The 20,066-nt window shown below is 35.8% G+C and overlaps 1 protein-coding gene across 1 annotated transcript; it reads left to right on the top strand.

Moving 5' to 3' along the window:
- The first annotated feature begins 6 nt into the window (after positions 1-6).
- LOC138321180 (uncharacterized) lies at positions 7-19,811 on the top strand. The gene is made up of 8 exons (XM_069264668.1): positions 7-550; positions 4,251-5,286; positions 10,305-10,392; positions 11,110-13,133; positions 13,972-14,155; positions 14,438-14,713; positions 15,156-15,430; positions 15,921-19,811. Exons 1-8 carry the CDS (start codon positions 164-166, stop codon positions 16,115-16,117), a joined length of 4,467 nt encoding a protein of 1,488 aa, XP_069120769.1. The 5' UTR covers positions 7-163; the 3' UTR covers positions 16,118-19,811.
- The last annotated feature ends 255 nt before the right edge of the window (positions 19,812-20,066 follow it).

The raw sequence follows: 20,066 nt of genomic DNA on the forward strand, positions 1-20,066 counted from the left end.
TTTACCTGTGACGGACAGCGTGTACTGACAATGGATAGACCGTGTTTACGTTGGGATGTCAAACGGATTAATATACCAAACACATACACGAAGACTTGAAAATGGATGTAAGCGTTAAATTACTGAAATTGTGTGTGCTAGTTAAAAGTGAAAAGGAATTGAAATGTATTCCAGAAACAGAAGACATCGTTCGTCCACTCGCAGTTTACACCTGTCTTCAGATAACATAAATACCTCAGGTAAACATGTTGACACACCTCCACGTGATATTTATCTGGAACTTATAACATCGTCAAGACTTCTGGACGAACGTCTTAACAGAAGGTTCAACGATCATGATAACCAGAGAGATAGGTCTGGTGTGGAGGGACCCTACACAAGGGAGAGGGGCGGAGGAGATGTGTCTAAGAGTGGGACTTTCAATTCGTTCAACAATGAGTCCAAAAGAGTCGGTACAGATAGCTTTATCCCATATGGTGTCCGGTCTAGACCCCCGGAAAGTGGGAAATGGCTGGCCTATGCTAAAAATATCAAACCACGAAAACATTGGGTAAGGACGGAAAATAATAATGTAACTCATAATTACTTTTTTAATTACTTATCAAATAGAATATGCCTGATTTGTAATAGAAAAATTACAGATTTCTACAAGCTACCAAAGTATGAGGTTACAGGTGTTAACTTTTACAGGTCACCACAGTATGATGACTGTTCTCTATACAAGGTGACCGCTGTATAAGGTGCTCGCTATACACAGGTCACCACAATATAAGGACTGTTCTCTATACAAGGTGACCGCTGTATAAGGTGTTCGCTATACACAGGTCACCACAATATAAGGACTGTTCTCTATACAAGGTGACCGCTGTATAAGGTGTTCGCTATACACAGGTCACCACAATATGATGACTGTTCTCTATACAAGGTGACCGCTGTATAAGGTGTTCGCTATACACAGGTCACCACAATATAAGGACTGTTCTCTATACAAGGTGACCGCTGTATAAGGTGTTCGCTATACACAGGTCACCACAGTATGATGACTGTTCTCTTTACAGATCTACAGGTCACCACATTATGAAGTGTTCTCCATAAAGATCATCGAGTATATATGATGTGTTCTCTATACACATGTCACTACAGTATGTAATATGTTCTCCATACAGATCACCAAGTATGAAGTGTTCTCTATATATACAGGTCACCATAGTATGAGGTGTTCTCTTTACACAGGCCACCATAGTATGAGGTGTTCTCTGTATACAGATCACCTGAGTATGAAATTGTTCTCTATACAGATCACCAAGTATGAAGTGTTATCTATATATACAGGTCACCATAGTATGAGGTGTTCTCTTTACACAGGCCACCATAGTATGAGGTGTTCTCTGTATACAGGTCACCTGAGTATGAAATGTTCTCTATATAGATCACCAAGTATGAAACTATTCTCTATACAGATCACCAAGTATGAAGTGTTCTCTATATACAGGCAAGTATGAGGTTTTCTCTATATATATACAGGTAAACACAATATGAAGTGCTCTCTATGGACAGATCACCACTTTATGAAGTGTTCTCTGTACACAAATGAGATCACCACAGTATAAGATGTTGCATACATAGGCCACACCAGTATGATGTGTCTCCATGAAAAGAAAATGTGTTCCAAATTGATTATTAAGAATGTGGCAAAAAATATGACTACTGCAAAACTGTTAGTTGTTTTCCAATTCAAAGGATATACATATGAAAAGTCTTGTTTAATTAATTCTCGTTTGCACTATGCCAAGCAGCCTTATACTTTTACTGATCAAGTCAGGTATAAAATCAATACACAGAATAAAACAGAAAAAAGATAATCATGATGTTGTAGGTCGCAGCATTGTCAGGCTGACTTGCTTGATACCTTACAGAATCCTGGAATTAGGTCACAGCATTGTCAGCTTGTCTTACTCATCAACCTTACAGAATCCAGGAATTAGATCACAGCATTGTCAGCTTTTCTTACTCATAATATCAACCTTACAAAATCCAGGAATTAGGTCACAAGATTGTCAGCATATCTTACTCATCAACCTTACAGAATCCTGGAATTAGGTCACGACATTGTCAACTTGTCTTACTCATTAACCTTACAGAATACTTGAAACACTCACTTATCTTATCAAATTTAATTCTGGTAGATGAAATATTGTAATGCAACAAAGGTTTTTCTGTGTGAATGAGAAAAATTAAAGGTAATAACTAAGCTCTACCTTCTTACATCGTTTACAAGCATGCATGGTTTGGAAAATGAAAAGTTCTTTTATCTTTCAATTTTAATTCTATACATGATTTGTTTTGTATTATTTTCTTTTATTTATGTCATAGGCATGATGAATTGGGCACCTTGGTTGACCTTTGTAGTAAGATATGAGATAGTATGCCCTTGGTGCTGAATGTATCCATACAAACACAACTAAAGGAAGAATGCATGTGTATCCAAACACTTTAGTGACTTTGTTACCTTTCTGATTAGTACAACTGCCTTCAAATTTAAATTAGAAGGCATACAATGATATTATACATGTCAAAATACATATATGCATGTTTCTTTGAGAAATATGATTAATATACATTATATGTTATCCTTCAAAATTACATAATCATCTTTGGAATAAAAAGCATGTAGCATGCATCAATTGAATTACCTTAGAAAGAGTCTTGAATATGTTCATGACATACATGTAATAGTATGATAATACTTATATAAAATTGATCATTAAAAGGACATAACCTATGCTCTAAGGGTGAGAATTACCCAATACACTCACAGGTATTAGTTATAATCAGCAAGCTGTACGTTAGGATTTCAACAGGTATTCAGTCAGTGTTATATATGTGTGTATTGTATAGTGGCCAATGATTGCTATCACTGCCATTCATTATAATTAGTGCTGATTAGGATATGAACAGGTTTTTGTATAATCTCCCTATACAATGTATACATTGTACATACTTGGATAACATGTGTATAGTTAGTCTACTTACAGCCTGTTTTATAGTCTGGTAACGAAAAGAGACACATTCTTGATTTTTTTTTCTGTATTATTTGTATGGAAGGAAATTAAAAAAAAAATTGCATGAAAATTATCAAATCAATTCAAAATGTACTGCATGAACATACATATATAATGTACACCCTTCAGTCTGAGATCCCTTTATAGGAAGTGTCAGTTATTAGCATGTATCTTTGTTATGTATGTCATCTTAAGAAACATTTACCTGTAATTTTGATTACAAGTTACAATTCTGTTGAAACTGAAACATTTATGGAAAAATCCCTTTTTCCTATCAAATGCCTTTTCTTCCATGATTAAGATGAAAGAAAAAGCCTGAGTTTTATGGTAACATTTACAAATGTATATAATGATTTATCATTTATCACTTGGGATTCAGAATTAAAAAAAAAAAATTGTCCTTGTTAGCCACAACTACAGAGACTTTGACAATGAAGTTTAGCTTTGGCGTTCTTTTCTGATGGATGAGCATAATTTAGATTTGTTAGTGGTAGAAAAAACAAAACTAGTGTGGCCGACTTCCTTTTATAGAATTCTAAATACCTTTTCCTTGATTATTATGTGCTAAATTTAGCCATGACCAGGTAATACATGTTTACCCAGAAATTGTGGCATTGATTTGTTATACCAATTAAAGGCTGCTGTGTCTCACATAAATCCATGGCACCGACTATATACAGATCCCATCATCAGTACAGCTTGTGTTTGGAACAGGTTATACCTTTTTATAACCAATCAATGGATCTGGCACTGCCTTGGCGATACTGTATGTCAGGTGATGCAGATAACAGACACGTATATGACTTGTGTGGTGTTACTGGCCTATATATATATAACATTTCGTGTTATTCCAGAATTGAGGTGAAAATAAATTATACATATCTATGTGTTGTTTTTACCACAATTTTGTATGTATTCACAACATAAACCATAACAATTACATAAAAATATCAGCTTTTAATTTAACAACAGGTATAGTCACCTATGTAATATAAACCAGAAACCTAACTAAACATGTTTTAGCTTCGATTTCATGATCACCATGTTTTAAGCTGGTAACAAATTGCAGTGACATTAAGATAATGGAATAGTCAGTAACTTGTATGATAGGGATATTATCTCTGTAGCATTGCGTGTAATAGCTGATAATGGGTGATCAATCAAGATGATGACTTTTGTACATTTCAGGAAGGATCAAATCTAACCAAGTCACAGAGCATGGAGAACATTGACATTAGCAGCAAATATCCAAGATTACAGAATTCCAATTTCTATCAAAATCTTCATAAGAAGTATCCTCAGGCATTCCAACGTCGACTTCCTTCAGAAACAAAGACACGCAGACCTCGACGTTTGTTTAATTCAGGTTTACGTGCACTGCCCCAAGATGAAGCTTATGATTTTGACGACACAAGAAGTGTATGTTCTGAAAGACCCATGTCTACTTTGGAGCATGACTTAAGAGAATTCCTGAGCTATAGTAATCCCCAATATGACCGAGACTGTCGTACCAGTCCAACACCATCTATGATGTCCGACCTTACTGTTAAGGAACGTCTGAATGCCACATCAGATAGACTTTATCACCTTTTGTACAATGGAGTTCCTCAAGGTCGTTATAGAAACAGCTATGACCCCGGACTGACACCAAGATCAGAGGTCACGCCAAGGGCAAGGAGGTCAAGGACAAGTAGTGTATCGTCAGATTTGCATGGATTTGATGACCTTGACAATTTGTCAACCCCCAGACATTTAGACCCATACCACAGTTTACTAGACAGTAGCAGTATGTCACATGAGGAACACATACGCTCTCTACAGAGAGAACTTGAGCATAAGGACAGACAACTGAGGACATACAGACAGAAATTTGACCTTGATGTTGCAGGTAGACCCAACAATAGTTCCAAACTTTCTCAGGACCTTGATTCTTCGTACACGCGAGTGATCAGTCCCGACTCCCCACCAGATAGTGCTATTGATGTAGACTCGTCATCGGTACAGTCTGTTATCTCCATGGACACCAGATACCATCACAACACAGACAATTCCACAACAGATGTCAAATACTCAGACACATCCCACAGAAATGGATATTTGCCAAACAATGATGCCAATTATTTTGTGAATGACTTGGACAGTTTTGCCCTCACTGATGTCATACAGGAAGTGGATGAGGAGAATTTGGCAGCAGATGCCAGTGGCACACTGGCCTCAAACCAAGGTTAGTATCTTACTTAATGCCAATATAATATGAAGTCAAGAGAGGATGATGTATTTATTCTTGTTTTTAGCCCACCATCATCAGATGGTGGGCTATTCAAATCGCCTTTCGTCCGTGGTCCGTCGTCCGTCCGTCCTTCCGTCCGTCCGTCCGTCCTTCCGTCCGTCCGTCCGTCCGTCCGTTAACAATTCTTGTTACCGCTATTTCTCTAAAAGTACTGAAGGGATCTTTCTCAAATTTCATATGTAGGTTCCCCTAGGACCCTAGTTGTGCATATTGTATTTTGGGACTGATCGGTCAACAAGATGGCCGCCAGGCAGCCATCTTGGATTTTGATAGTTAAAGTTTGTTACCGCTATTTCTCAGAAAGTACTGAAGGGATCTTTCTCAAATTTCATATGTACGTTCCCCTAGGACCCTAGTTGTGCATATTGCATTTTGGGACTGATCGGTCAACAAGATGGCCGACCAGGCAGCCATCTTGGATTTTGATAGTTAAAGTTTGTTACGGCTAATTCTCAGAAAGTACTGAAGGGATCTTTCTCAAATTTCATATGTAGGTTCCCCTAGGACCCTAGTAGTGCATATTGCATTTTGGAACTGATCGGTCAGCAAGATGGCCGCCAGGTAGCCATCTTGGATTTTGATAGTTCAAGTTTGTTACCGCTATTTCTCAGAAAGCACTGAAGGGATCTTTCTCAAATTTCATATGTAGGTTTCCCTAGGACCCTAGTTGTGCATATTGCATTTTGGGACCAATCGGTCAACAAGATGGCCGACAGGTAGCCATCTTGGATTTTGATAGTTAAAGTTTGTTACCGCTATTTCTCAGAAAGCACTGAAGGGATCTTTCTCAAATTTCATATGTAGGTTCCCCTAGGACCCCAGTTGTGCATATTGCATTTTGGGACTGATCGGTCAACAAAATGGCGGACCGGTAGCCATCTTGGATTTTGATAGTTAAAGTTTGTTACCGCTATTTCTCAGAAAGTATTGAAGGGATTGTTCTCAAATATCATATGTAGGTTCCTCTAGGACCCTAGTTCTGCCTATTGCATTTTGCGACCACCATCTTGGATTTTGATAGTTTAAAGTTTGAAAAGCAGAAAAAAGAAGTGTAAGTTTGAAAAGCAGAGAAAAGATCCCTCTTTCATTTGTCAGACATAGATCAATCTTTGGTGGGCGCCAAGATCCCTCTGGGATCTCTTGTTTAAATAAATATGTTTTTTACATTAGTCAAAATTTTCTCCTATCGTAACAAAAGAACTTTAAAATACATGTGTATTATTACTTAAAACATAGTTGTGATGTCATCTATTGTTGTTTCTGTACTTTGTAACTCCAGGATTATGGGACCATTACCTGTAACTGTCCTATATGTTACCTTTTACTGTCTTATATGTGATACTAATATAAGACAGTCACTTATAAGACAGTAAAAGGTAACTTATGGGAGAGTTACACAATGAGGGTGGGTATATGTCTCCGGGCATAATCCCATAATTATGTTAACACACAACACACAACCTGCCGGAATATTCCATAATTTTTAAATCCAAATTACGAATAAAATCCCACACAATGAATATGAAGAGAATTTAATCCTCTATTGATGCAGAATTAAACACATCCACAGAATTTCTGTATATATCTCATATCAAGTTTTCCTCCTTATTAACTCCAATTTCTGCTTTCTGAAAACCTTGTTTTTGTACACCACTTTTAAATTTCCAAATCATCTACACTGTAGTTTTACACTTATTTTGATTTTATTTCAACAATATTTCAGAATTTCACCTAAATCCCATTGGCTTGTTGAATGAAATTGCACATGGTATAAATAAATCCAAGATTGTCCCTAGAGAGTTCGAAACTTTAAATCCTCTGAATTCAATGTACGTTCTGTGGGCACCGACACTTTTGAACTAGCCTGGAAAATCACTATTATATGTGATCAATTTAGCAAGACGCTTTCAAACATACGCCTAAATTGCAAGTCTAGTTTCATATGTCATTTCTTGACCACATCAGACATTGGACAGAAATGTCCTTTTAGCAATAAAAGTGTAGAAGACAGGGAAAATAACATTCCTGTCGAGTGCCCCGACCAGGAATCGAACCCGGGTCTCCGGCGTGGAAATCTACGGCTCTACCGACTGAGCCAAAGAAGCATGCTCCGTCAGCTAAGTGACAGAGACCGTATTTAACACTATGTACAAGTCACACCGACCCGCTCCTTTTACACTACTCCCCCTGTTTTTCTTGAGATTTCCTAAATCTCAACCCGAGACTCTTTAACCACCTTCCATGGGTTATTTAGTTGGGCGCCAATGTAGAAGACAGGGAAAATAACATTCCTGTCAAGTGCCCCGACCAGGAATCGAACCCAGGTCTCCGGCGTGGAAATCTACGGCTCTACCGACTGAGCCAAAGAAGCATGCTCCGTCAGCTAAGTGACAGAGACCGTATTTAACACTATGTACAAGTCACACCGACCCGCTCCTTTTACAAAAGTCACTAAAGTCACCTTATTATATCGCTTACTGAAATAAATTAATATAAGAAAGTAATATCCCTCCATCACTGTCGATGGACATGGTTAAAGTGAATTTACAGATAGTTGTCCAACCCAAAAGCATGCTTCATGCATTCCGTTCATGAATGCTATTCATCACATATAACACAGGCAAAGGTAATTCTATGTTGCCATTGTCTATATTGGATTTGTCATGGTTGAATGCACATTGGTAGAGTTACCTGAGCTCATAGACAATCTCGGCCCTGACGGGCCTCGATACAGTTCTTTCTCCAACATATTGTAGTTTTCAGCTTATCTCTATAACATATTCTCTTAGCTAATAAGTCAAATTCTGCTGCAGATCAAAGATTTTTGCTTTGCTTTTTGATATTTGCCTACCTAGCTATTCAGAGGAATTCCACTACATATCAAAGATGCCAAACAAATTTTTGCCTAGGTAAATATACAAACTTTCATTTCAGACACTCAGGAGTTGACAAAGAAATATATATCTACATACATCTAGAATAGCTAGGGTACAGTATTTGATGATTTACAATGGTGGGAGTGTAAATATTCTTACTTCTATTAGTAAATACAAAGTCGAACAGAACTGTGAACTGTGTATTGTCCTGCCCAAGTTGAAAAAGTCATAGTTTGGTACGTGAGAGTCAATGTGATTTATAATGTTAATTTTACACACCATATAGTCCAGTATGTAAACATGACCGACCTGGGTTCTGATCATATTTGCCATTTCGTTGTCCTAATATCTTATCATAATATGTTTGTTCACCTAGACCAACACACTCAGCATTCGAAGGCTCAACCTGTTGGTCAGAGCAATATTGTAACATGTATGTACAATTATTTTGTGAGAAATACTTGATAGGAAATAAAACAATCTTGTTGTCAATATTTGAGTATGTTGGACTTTTACTTTAGATGAGTGATTCATTCACGAATATTTCAATGAAAAGATCAGCGCTGAATCTATTATTGATAGAAAATTAAAGTGGCTAAAGGGCAATTAAAAATACACTTAGATCCAATGTGTATAAAGTCCATGATAATCTTTCAAGTTTTTGAAAACATTTCATTTGGACAATTTTAGGGTGAGGCTGTTTATAACTTAGCTATAGCAAGAATATATATATGATCTCTATAACTTCAATGAGACAGGGTATAATATAGTTTTATGGAAGCTTAAAATACATGATTTATCTATTTCTCCTTAAATTGTAAACAGAGACGACATTTATGTCAGTTTAATATTTTTCTATATTTATCCCTTCAACTACTACTTTTATGAGATGTTACAGAAACAACAAGATTGAGCACGTTTCTACGATCCACATTTAAATCTCATTTGATGTGTGCAAGTTTTAAATCACCTGAAATCTAAGACAGGTGCTATGCCCTAAACAAATTTAAATTCCTGTACAGTGTGTGCTGTCGCTACGAATATAAAAGACATATTTGACTGACATCTGACCAAAAAAATATTTAGAATAGAATTTTTTTTTAAATACTGATCAATATGGGATTTTACGCTTGAATAGCTATGCGTGTTAATGTATAGTACCATGACCCTATTGGACACCCTATATGTTACAACAAGAAACCTGTTTGGCAAACTAAATGTAGTGTTCAAACAGTAACAGCAATTAAGACACTAATTGGAAATAAAACTGTTTAATCAATGGGAGCACTGACTTATATGTTACTTGTAATGATTATTGTTACAGCTTGGCTGTGATAAGGGGGTACTTGGTAGGTCCATGGTATTAATACTAGCAAATTAACTATTCAAGGTGTCACCTTGAGACCATCCGACTCAGCAGTTTATCCGGAGAATTTTGTCTAGATTTCAAACCTACAATTTTTGGTTACCTTGAGTTTAAGTCAGATCTTAGGTATTTGTCTGGTCATCAGTCATTTTGTACTGCTCACCATATCATGCACCTCAGTACATTTTTTACCTTCACTGACCTAGAGGTAGAATCATGATGTGACAGAAACATGCTGCGATGAAGAGATACTTAAGTTGTTCAACTGATTAATCTTGACCTATTGTTCCAAATAACTACAAGTTAAAGTGTCAGAAAAGTAGCATACTATGAATGCCCTAAAATTGCCTTTCAAAGCAAAGATTTTAAGCTTTCACAGTTAAACAGTTGGTCTTGCTATCACATGTAGTGGCATGGTTGTTTTCTGAATCAATGTCATTATTAAATTTTCATTTTTATTGGCCTTGACCTACTATAAATGGTAGGGGATTGGGGTAAGATTTTGAATATTAATTAGAGCCCTTGATATCCATGATGTCTCGGGTCAGAATGTGGAAGTCTGTATGGTGTTAGGTCCGAGTTAAAGATTTTGCCAAGCATACAGATGAGTTTTCTCTCCTGTAGCATGTATTAAAAAATGGAAGAGCTTAATGTAACTCCTAATCATGTTATTGGCTTATGTCTGTTATATTTAGTGTTCTATGTTTTAGTACCAGTGGATGATGGTCAATGTCGTACAGATGATGGAGGTGAGGATGGAGGGACAACAGACAGTGCGTCACCAATACCTAATGCTAGGTATGTCAATTAATAATATAATGATTATGAGTTCATCTCAGGTTCATGTAAAACCTATAACAATTACTGATGTAAAGAAATCTAAAAGTATATTTTCTTTTGCACAAACACAAGGATACATGTAATTACTATGATATATGAATAAAAGTCGAGTCTGAACATTATTTAAGACAAATATCATATGTGTATCACTTACGAGTGCCATGCATAACGGGTAATTATAACCTGTATACTTGAGAACATCTGGGTACAAGTTCTACATGCAATGTAACATACAAAAATATGTATTTTTGTATATATGGTGACTGTGAGTACTTGTTTACATGTGGGTACAAAGAAAAAAAACTGCTTGGTTTTAAGGTTAATTATAAAATACATTTATTAGAATTTCCTTGTTTTGTGTTGCATCTCCCTAGCATTGTATATCCAGAAGCAATGCAGATATTTATATGTATACTCTTAAAACATTTTAAAGATCTATGTAATCAAATGACAAGTTAATACACACATTGTGTGTACACTTATCATCCACCACTTCAAACACACTCATGACTTAAGAGTTTTTTTATGAGATAATAAGACCACTGAGACACTTATAGATTATGTAATTGTTTGGTTTACACACAATGTTCACTTAACTTGGAATTTCTGAATACTGCTCATGTAGATTCATTATATTTTAGTATTGAGTGATATGACAAACAATTTGTTTTATAGTCCCCCGAAGTTGGAGGTGGAGACAATGATGCAGGAGATGGTACAACAGACACTCTCGAGGATACCATCAAATGGTGTTCTTAACATGGCAGACGGTTCAGCTGGCAACGACCTTCATGCTTCCCCTGACAACGACCTTGACGCTTCTTTAGACAACGACCTTCATAACTCACATAGCAACAACCTTCACACTTTACCTAACAGTGACATGTTCAGAATAGTTGCAGACAAAGTTTTGAGTAACCCTGCCAACAACCTTGATAATTCACCCAACAATGACCTCCACATTTCACCTGATAACAATACTGCTGACAATAACCTTCAAAGTTCGCCTGAAAAAAAGGATGTAGATGTTCAGAGACACAATAGAAGTCAAGTTTCTTTAGATGATGATGTTGATGATTCTGATCCTCGTCTTGGTATTCCAGATATTAAAACTTGTAATGAAAGCATAATACAAGAACGTTATCAGAAGAAATGCCAAAAAATCAGATATCATACCAAACGGCGATCTGTAACACCTCGTGAAAATTCTGCTGGTGTCACAGCTTATACGAATCATTCCCACAGTGAGAATCCAGTATCAGTTTTATGTTCCCCAAGGTCCCCAAATACTTCACTAGCTAGTAACAACAGACTTCAAAAGTCCAAACTGTTCCAGTCAAATCAGAGTTTAAATGTGATAGGTGAAAAGCCAGATTTACAGTCACGTAGGCTTGTATCAGAGTCAGACATCAGAAACGTTGGTTTAGAAAACACTGGAATATTCTTCTCAAAATCCGCAAATACAGGATCAATTGGATCATTTCAGTCTAGTCTATCCACTGACACTCTGGTGGCCTCCCAGAGGACATTAACAGAGGAGGACCTGACTGAATCGTATCCTAAAATCAGTTTACATTCCCATTCACCAAGGAAGAAAATTCGCTTTAAGAACATTTTCAAGGGTAAAAAAGGACATTACAATCCCTCAGAGGTTGAAGCGAATCTGCCAGTGGATTTAGAGACCATGTTAAAACGCTCATCCTTATCTGACATATCAGATAAGCAAGAAGTCCATCAAAATTTCTACTCAGTGCAATATGAAAAGTCCAACCATCACAGTCATCAAGATGAGTTAGAAGAATCTGATGGATTTTCTGAAAGTGAACGTCCTCAACATGTTCATGAAGGTGCTAAAGATCCAACTTTTGTTGACCTATCAGAGGTCAAGGACAGCAATGCTACTGAACGGTACTCTCCTGTGAATGGAGGTGATAATGCAGATGTCAGACCACCGCCTCCCTACAGTAAACATCTTGAAGACAGTCAGTTGACAGCTTATGAAGCTGCCTTGGTCAATCTAGACCACAATGGACTTGACATTGATGAATTGATAGAGAGTGACTCAGACAGTGTGTTCTCAGCTAAGCCAGTAGTAATTGATTCAAAACAGAAAAAACAAAATAGGAAACCCAAAACACAGGATATGGATGACAACACAGAAATGACAACAAATCAAACAAAGGTGAAAACGAAAGAAGAACAAATTGTGGAGAAGCAAGGAAATGACTCCATAAGATCTGAGGACGAGGTGTTTACAGACGAAGATGTAGATGTCACAGAGGAAGTAATAAATAACTCAGAGCAAAATTCAAAGGAAGTTGAGCTACAGTTAAAAAAGAATGATGATATTACCAGAACAAAGATGGAATTAGAATTACCACAAATTAAGGATATTTCTGCCTCTCATGTTGATAAAACAGATGATGCTGATGTGGACAGTAACGCTGATACTTTGAGTGTGAATAGTATACCTGGTAGTGGCATGTTGGATGATACACCTGTCAATAGTGATAAGGATCACCGATGTAAAGGGCCAGATAAAGATCAGGGATCAGATCGTGATGATCAGGGGTCTAAGGAAGGTGATGATGGTTCAATGTCAGGAAGTGATACAGAGAGCCAGGACCCAGCACCAGTGGATGGTTCATGTGCTGCAGCAGTGGTACACAGTGACACCCGAGGGGCAAACGTCAAGTCAGGTGAGTGTTAGATCAGACAAGGGCAAAGGTCAAGTCAGGTGAGTTTTAGATCAGACATGACAAAGGTCAGGTGAGTATTAGATAAGACAAGGCAAAGGTCGTCAGGTGATTATTAAATCAGACGGGGGCAAAGGTCAAGTCAGGTGAATGTTAGATCAGACAGGGGCAAAGGTCAAGTCAGGTGAGTTTTAGATCAGACATGACAAGGTCAAGTCAGGTGAGTGTTAGATCAGACAGGAGCAAAGGTCAGGTGAGTGTTAGATCAGACAGAGGCAAAGGTCAAGTCAGGTGAGTGTTAGATCAGACAGGGGCAAAGGTCAAGTCAGGTGAGTGTTAGATCAGACAGGGGCAAAGGTCAAGTCAGGTGAGTGTTAGATCAGACAGGGGCAAAGGTCAAGTCAGGTGAGTGTTAGATCAGACAGGGGCAAAGGTCAAATCAGGTGAATGCTATACCAGACAGGGCAAAGGTCGTCAGGTGATTGTTAGATCAGAGGGGGGCAAAGGTCAAGTCAGGTGAATGTTAGATCAGACAGAGGCAAAGGTCAAGTCAGGTGAATTTTAGATCAGACAAGGGCAAAGGTCAAGTCAGATGAGTGCTAGATCAGACAGGGGCAAAGGTCAAGTCAAGTGAATGTTTGGTAGACACAGTTAAGCAGGTGAGTTTTAGATCAGACAGAGATACAGTTAAATCTGGTAAGTTTTGAGTCACATGTAGAGAAGCTCAGGGCCACTTTTAGTTGATGAGTATTATAAGCTCAGATATTCTAGTATAAAATTGTTTTTCTTTCGAAGAGATATGTTTTTGTTTCATTTCCTTTAAAGGAATGTTTTGTTACAGACACCAAAGTTGGTGTTGAAGGTGACACTACAAAGACAGTGTCCATAGAGTCTGGTGATAACAAGGCCAAGGGAAGTAAGCAGCTGAAGCCGTTCTCCTTTGTAGCAGCAGGCAGCCATGTGGATGACAATATTACAGTGTTAGACCAAACTAATTCTCGAGAACCAAAGCAAGAGTATCAAAGGTTGGTATCTCTAACATGTGTCAGATTTCTCAGAAAAGAAACCACACAAAATTGTATCTGAAGTTTTAAATATACATGATAATTTTGCATGTATATGCTTGATTACTTTTAGTTTAATCACTTTATGATTTAACAAAAATAAATTCATGAATGTAAAAATATCCATTTAATGTCATAAGATACAACAGGTGTCTTGTCAATTAAATTCTTGTATTACCTTAAACACTGAATTAGCAAAATTGGCTCAGCTGTGAACCTGTGTCTTGCTATTTGTTGATACAGAGAGGAGAGTAATCTTGTGAGAAGTAAAGAACTGAGCGCCTCAAAACAGTCTCTTAGTGATAAGGCCAAGAGCAAGTTCAAGGCCATCCGTAAGGCAGTTAGTCTGGACAAGGGTCTTAACAAAGCAGGGGTAGATAACTCCAGTGACACCAAGGACAGCTCCAAGGAAAAGAAGAAGTCAGGCTTTAAAATGCCAAAGATAAAAAATCCTCTGCCCTTCAGAAAGAAGAAGTCAAAGATACTTGTACCTCCTGTCTCAAATAAGACAAAAGACAGGTACTGTACATATCTTTGCTAAAATTAGAATTATTTTAAAATTATATGGTTAATTCAATGTAATTTGCATGTGTATAGAAAAGTATTTTATAGTGTGTAACCATCGGCTCTTTTGGCAGGGATAATTTCAAAATATTGTTTATACACGTCTTGGATAGACTTAACATCTTATATACCTATTACATGTATTATGCTATTTATAACAATATCAGACTATTCGGTGCAATGGTACAGTGTATAATCTTTGTTGTTAAGTGTCATGGCATTTATAATTCTTGACACATGACTTTCAGTACAATAGTCATTATATAAACATGTTTGGAGTAAAAACAATTTGATTTCAAGGTCAAAAGGATGTCAATAGTGTGTAATGTTAAGATGTTTGTTGTAATTTTACTGTTTTCTTTGAACATGTGTTTACTTTAATATTTTGCTATTCCAGTGTTGACTCAAAGCCTCCATCACAAAAAGTTGAAAATAACTATGATGAGACGGTGCGAGGTAAACATCCAGGTCCAGTATGGACCAAGTCATCCTGTCAGTCCCTGGAGTCCATGGACGATACTCCGGACCCTGGACTAGTGAATAATAGTGATGGTCCCCGCGGAAAGCTCCTGAAACTCAACCAGGATGGAACACAGGTCATACAGATCCACAAACCTAAACATGGGCCAGTCGGATTTTTTATTGCAAGGGGCAACGCTCAGTTTAAACATGGTATGTCTATTGTTTAATTACCCGTCGCCTCACTGGTTATCGATTTGGAGGGGGAAAAAGAGAGGAAATACTTTTTCACTCGCAAAATATAATCAATACACCTGAAGTATTCAAAAGTATTTTACGTAATATAAGTGTAAAATTAGTGTTTAATCGTTACCATTACCAGTTTTACTCTTTATAGAAAGGGAGATAATACATGTACTCCATATATTCATAATACATGTAGGCTTCTTGCATCCAGTTTATATAATAAATCCTATATTACGGTAATAAAGACATTTAATATTGAAAATATATGTACATTTAGAGACTTGTATATGTACATGTATTATATACATACAAGGATGAATACAAATTTTCGATAATAATCATTAGTCAATAACGATTACCACTTTGGTATATATGATATACATGATGAATTCATTGTTATCTTGTAAAATTTAAGCATAAATTGTGATGGTTACCGAACCTTGTCTGTCTGTTACAGGAGTGTTTGTGTCACGGTTCAGCGACAGTCCACAAGAAGCCATGTACTCAGGTCTACTGTGTGTAGGAGATGAGATACTGGAGATGAACAAGTTTGTCCTCAAAGATTTATCTCTGGATGATATCTATGACATCATGGCTGCCAAAGATACACTGGTGTTGACAGTTTTACCATTGATGGCACGAAAAGACGTTTAATCTGAGTTGTGTCCATGAGTGTTCTGTAAACCAACTTATTTTCATGGTGACTTCAGTTTTCGTTTTCATGCCTAATAACTTACCAATTCATATGAATGCCAAACATATTCTGCTTAAACATGATTGAAACTATATATAATTTATGCGATGATTACTTTCCATGATTTAATTTTGCCAGCAAATTGTGCAAGTTTACTTCACATGTGAAAATAAGAGGGTTTAAACTACTATAACCTTGTTGAAACTTACAATCAGGAACTTCAGCACTAGACTGCTGCAATAGTCAGCCATCCAGATTAAATATTCTTACAATGAAACAGATATGACAGATCCCTTTTTTATATATCTGTATGCTTGTTACAATGATGTTAATAGTGTTCTTGCCAATGGTTTTTTATAACAAAAAGTACAAGGTTTATCTACTTATTACAACGACATACATTTTTTCTTCCAGTATATAAAGTAACAAGTATACCAGTGTACATTACAGGGATATGCCAAGCAGGGAAGTCACCAGTCTGTCTATATAACCTTCATGTTGTTCTAGCTCTCATATGGTTGTTCCATACACTGGAGGAACCAGAGGGTTACTGGTATCAAAGGTCAGTCACACTGACCTTCATTAGCTACTCCGTCTTTGTATATTAGAGTTAACTGCTCTTGAGTGTAAGTATTCTGTCTTTGCATATTAAAAGAGTAATCTTACCTTACAGATAGTTATTGATTGAGAAGCCATGTGTTTCTCAGTGTACCATCATATTTTTCAGAGAAAACAACGTAAAATTTGCACACCAAATAATTGTCATAATCGATACCTTGTGGAAAGGGAGATAAATCTGTAATATGTATAGACAGAATTTCTTGTTACGTCATTAGTTTGTGCAAAAAATGATGTTATTTTCTATAGAAAAAATACTCAAAACTCTTCAGTAAACAAGTTACATGTACTGCATTCAAGAGTAGATAACTCTGTTATAAGTATCAATACAGTAGATATTTTATAGGGGCTGCTGGTGATTTCTGGAAATATCTTGTTTGAAATAAGATTATTTCAATAATATCAATGTATGGATAGCTTTTTACTAATTGTTGACCACTGTATAAGAGTCATTAAGATGTTTGATGGCCAGTTAGAGATGGACCTGTTATTGTTAGAAAATTTCAGGATAGATCTAGCTTTTAAATAACCTTGTTCACTCAAAACTGCCAATTTGAACAACAAATGTTTAGATATTTCCTGGCAAGCAATATGGTACATTTTAATGCCTTGTATATCTTAGTATATTGATTTGGTGATGGATGTGTATACAATTTATATATTGGGGACCACATATATATGCATGCCTTTGTAGTTAAATATTGTCACTAATAATTACACAATGATACTTTCAGTGCAAAGTAAAATATGACTTTTTGTTGACTCTTATTAAAATATTATAATTTCTGTTAGCAAGTTATGACCTGTCTATCATATGGCATTTGACCTCTAGCATCAATACATTTATACTCAAGTATAATATAGCAATTACCCTGTTTATAAGCGTGGTACTGTTGTTCAAAATAACCTTACAATGTATAGTTACCTATCTTTTTAGGGAGTGTATTTTAAATTTAATGCAATAAAAGCAATGAAAATATTTAAGTTTTTTTTATATGAAAGTGCATTATTTTTGTCATTTCCCTTTCAAATATAGGTACAATATTATATTTTAATGTATTGTATTATACATATATATAGATTGTAGTTTGTATGATTACTTAGTAACAATATTTATTATTAATACTAAATATATAACCAATTTGACATTTTATACATATAGACATGTATCAATTTGTCATAAGCTCTACATTATCTATAAGTACTGGTAGATCCAGGACCTAACTATTATTCCAGATAAATTGTAGACACTAGTAATATAATTATTCTGATTATAACTTTGGTGATGGGCAAAGAAATACAGCCGTAGGATTTATGCTTGTAAAGTTTTACTGATTGTTACTAGTTTTGGAGTTAAATTTCGAAATCATTCTTTTATGAAGATAAATTGATTAAGAATTATTTTAATGGTTACAAGGGTATTAACGAGCAAGAATTGGTGGCGGAGTGACTGTGATTTTACTATTATTATTTTTACCAGTTCAAGCATTATTTTTTGTTGATTGATAAGGTGATTGGAGATTTTTTTTGTCTCTTGTTAAAATATTAACCAATTTACATATCATGCCATAATGATCCGTCCACAAAGTATGCAATTCATGGTATACTAGTACTTAAGAATAAATATTGGCCTATCAGTTCCATTAATTAGTAATGGTAAAGTTGTTGTACATTGCCATGGCCGAAAACGTAGTGTCAACATATTTTTGGCTGACCAGTCCTTCACTTAATGGTTAGTCTTAGTCTAGCTGACAAGTACCATGCTTATATTTTATTACAGTCAGTCTAGGAAGACTGCAAAATCCCAAATTTATCAATTATGTTTATACAAAACTGACCAGTAGGCTAGCTTTAGGTGATCAGTCCCATCCTTATGGTCAGTGTAGGTTAGCTGACCAGCCTTGTACTTATATTATGGTCAGTCTAAAAAGGCCAATAAATTCAGAACTTACCGTCAGTTCATGACGTAGTAGACTGACCATTTCCTTATGGCCATCTTAAAGACTGGCAGACCAGTTAACTTACAGTCTATATAATATGTTATTAAAATTTAGCTGACCATGCAATTTGATATTTTTGTCAGTCCAGAAAGACAATGAATCGATCCCTAGCAGCTAACATTAGTTCATTTTAAGTAGACCGACAAGCCCAAGCTGTCCCAGTATGGGTAGGTATAAATTGCAGTCCTTTGGTATTCACAGTTTATATATATTAGGTAGGGTGATTAATTCTATTTATATGTATAATCAGTGGACTTCAAATTGCAATCTTCATATTTTGAATTTCCATTGATGTTTATTTGTAATTTTGTTACTGATTATAATTAATTTATTCATTTGAATATTTATGTCTAATGAAAGTGTACATGCAGTTTTCTTAATCAAAACTTTTATTTCTATTCTTTGCTGCCATAATATACATGTTGTCTTTTTATTCTATGTTCTATATATACTTTTATTGATGTTCTGTACGCAGACTGAATTTTCTTGATGTTAAATCTCTATACTGTCTAGTATACAAAGTTGCCCATTTGCTACTTAATTAAGTTAAGACCAGCTTATTTAGGTTTTTTTCATCCTCTTCCTACCAGCCTGGTCTTTTATGGCATTTTGGGAATCATTTCCGTTTACCTTTTTAATTAAACATATATTTTCTTTTTCGTTATTTGAAAATTTGGAAATTAAAATAATTATGCAAGCATCACAAGAAAAAATGTCTGCAATTTTTTGTTTAAATTTGTTTGTATATTTACTTGTTACATTCCAACTGATATACTGTATATCAAACAATAATTATGCATTCTGAATAAACTGTCTTGGATATAGCGATCTGGGAACAAATACCAGACATAAAATTTCAAAATGGCTCTATTTATCATAGCCATGCTGCAATTGAGGAAACATTGTGACATGTTCCAATGTTAGTGTAGTATAGCGAGAGGGGAGATAACTGGGTCTCAGATTGGCTGTTACCTCATATATATTTATATGTTGTACCTGTTATACTTATTTACTAATATTAAAGATGGAAAATTGATCTCTGTGTTTTGATGTTTTTGAAGTATTCATAAAATTGTAGTCTGAAACAAGTGAATCTGTTGTAATTAAGAAAATACAATTTTATACCTTTACATGTAATAGTATTAAACAGTATCAATATGGCAAATTATAAAGATCCAAAAGTAGCGTTTTCATATTCAGTTGACCATGAACAATTTTATCTGGATTATAATGGTAAATAGGTAGCATTCTAAAGCACAAAATTATAATCAGTTAGGTTTCAACACCGACT

Source organism: Argopecten irradians, chromosome 4, assembly GCF_041381155.1.
Source record: "Argopecten irradians isolate NY chromosome 4, Ai_NY, whole genome shotgun sequence".
Taxonomy (NCBI): Eukaryota; Metazoa; Mollusca; class Bivalvia; order Pectinida; family Pectinidae; genus Argopecten; species Argopecten irradians.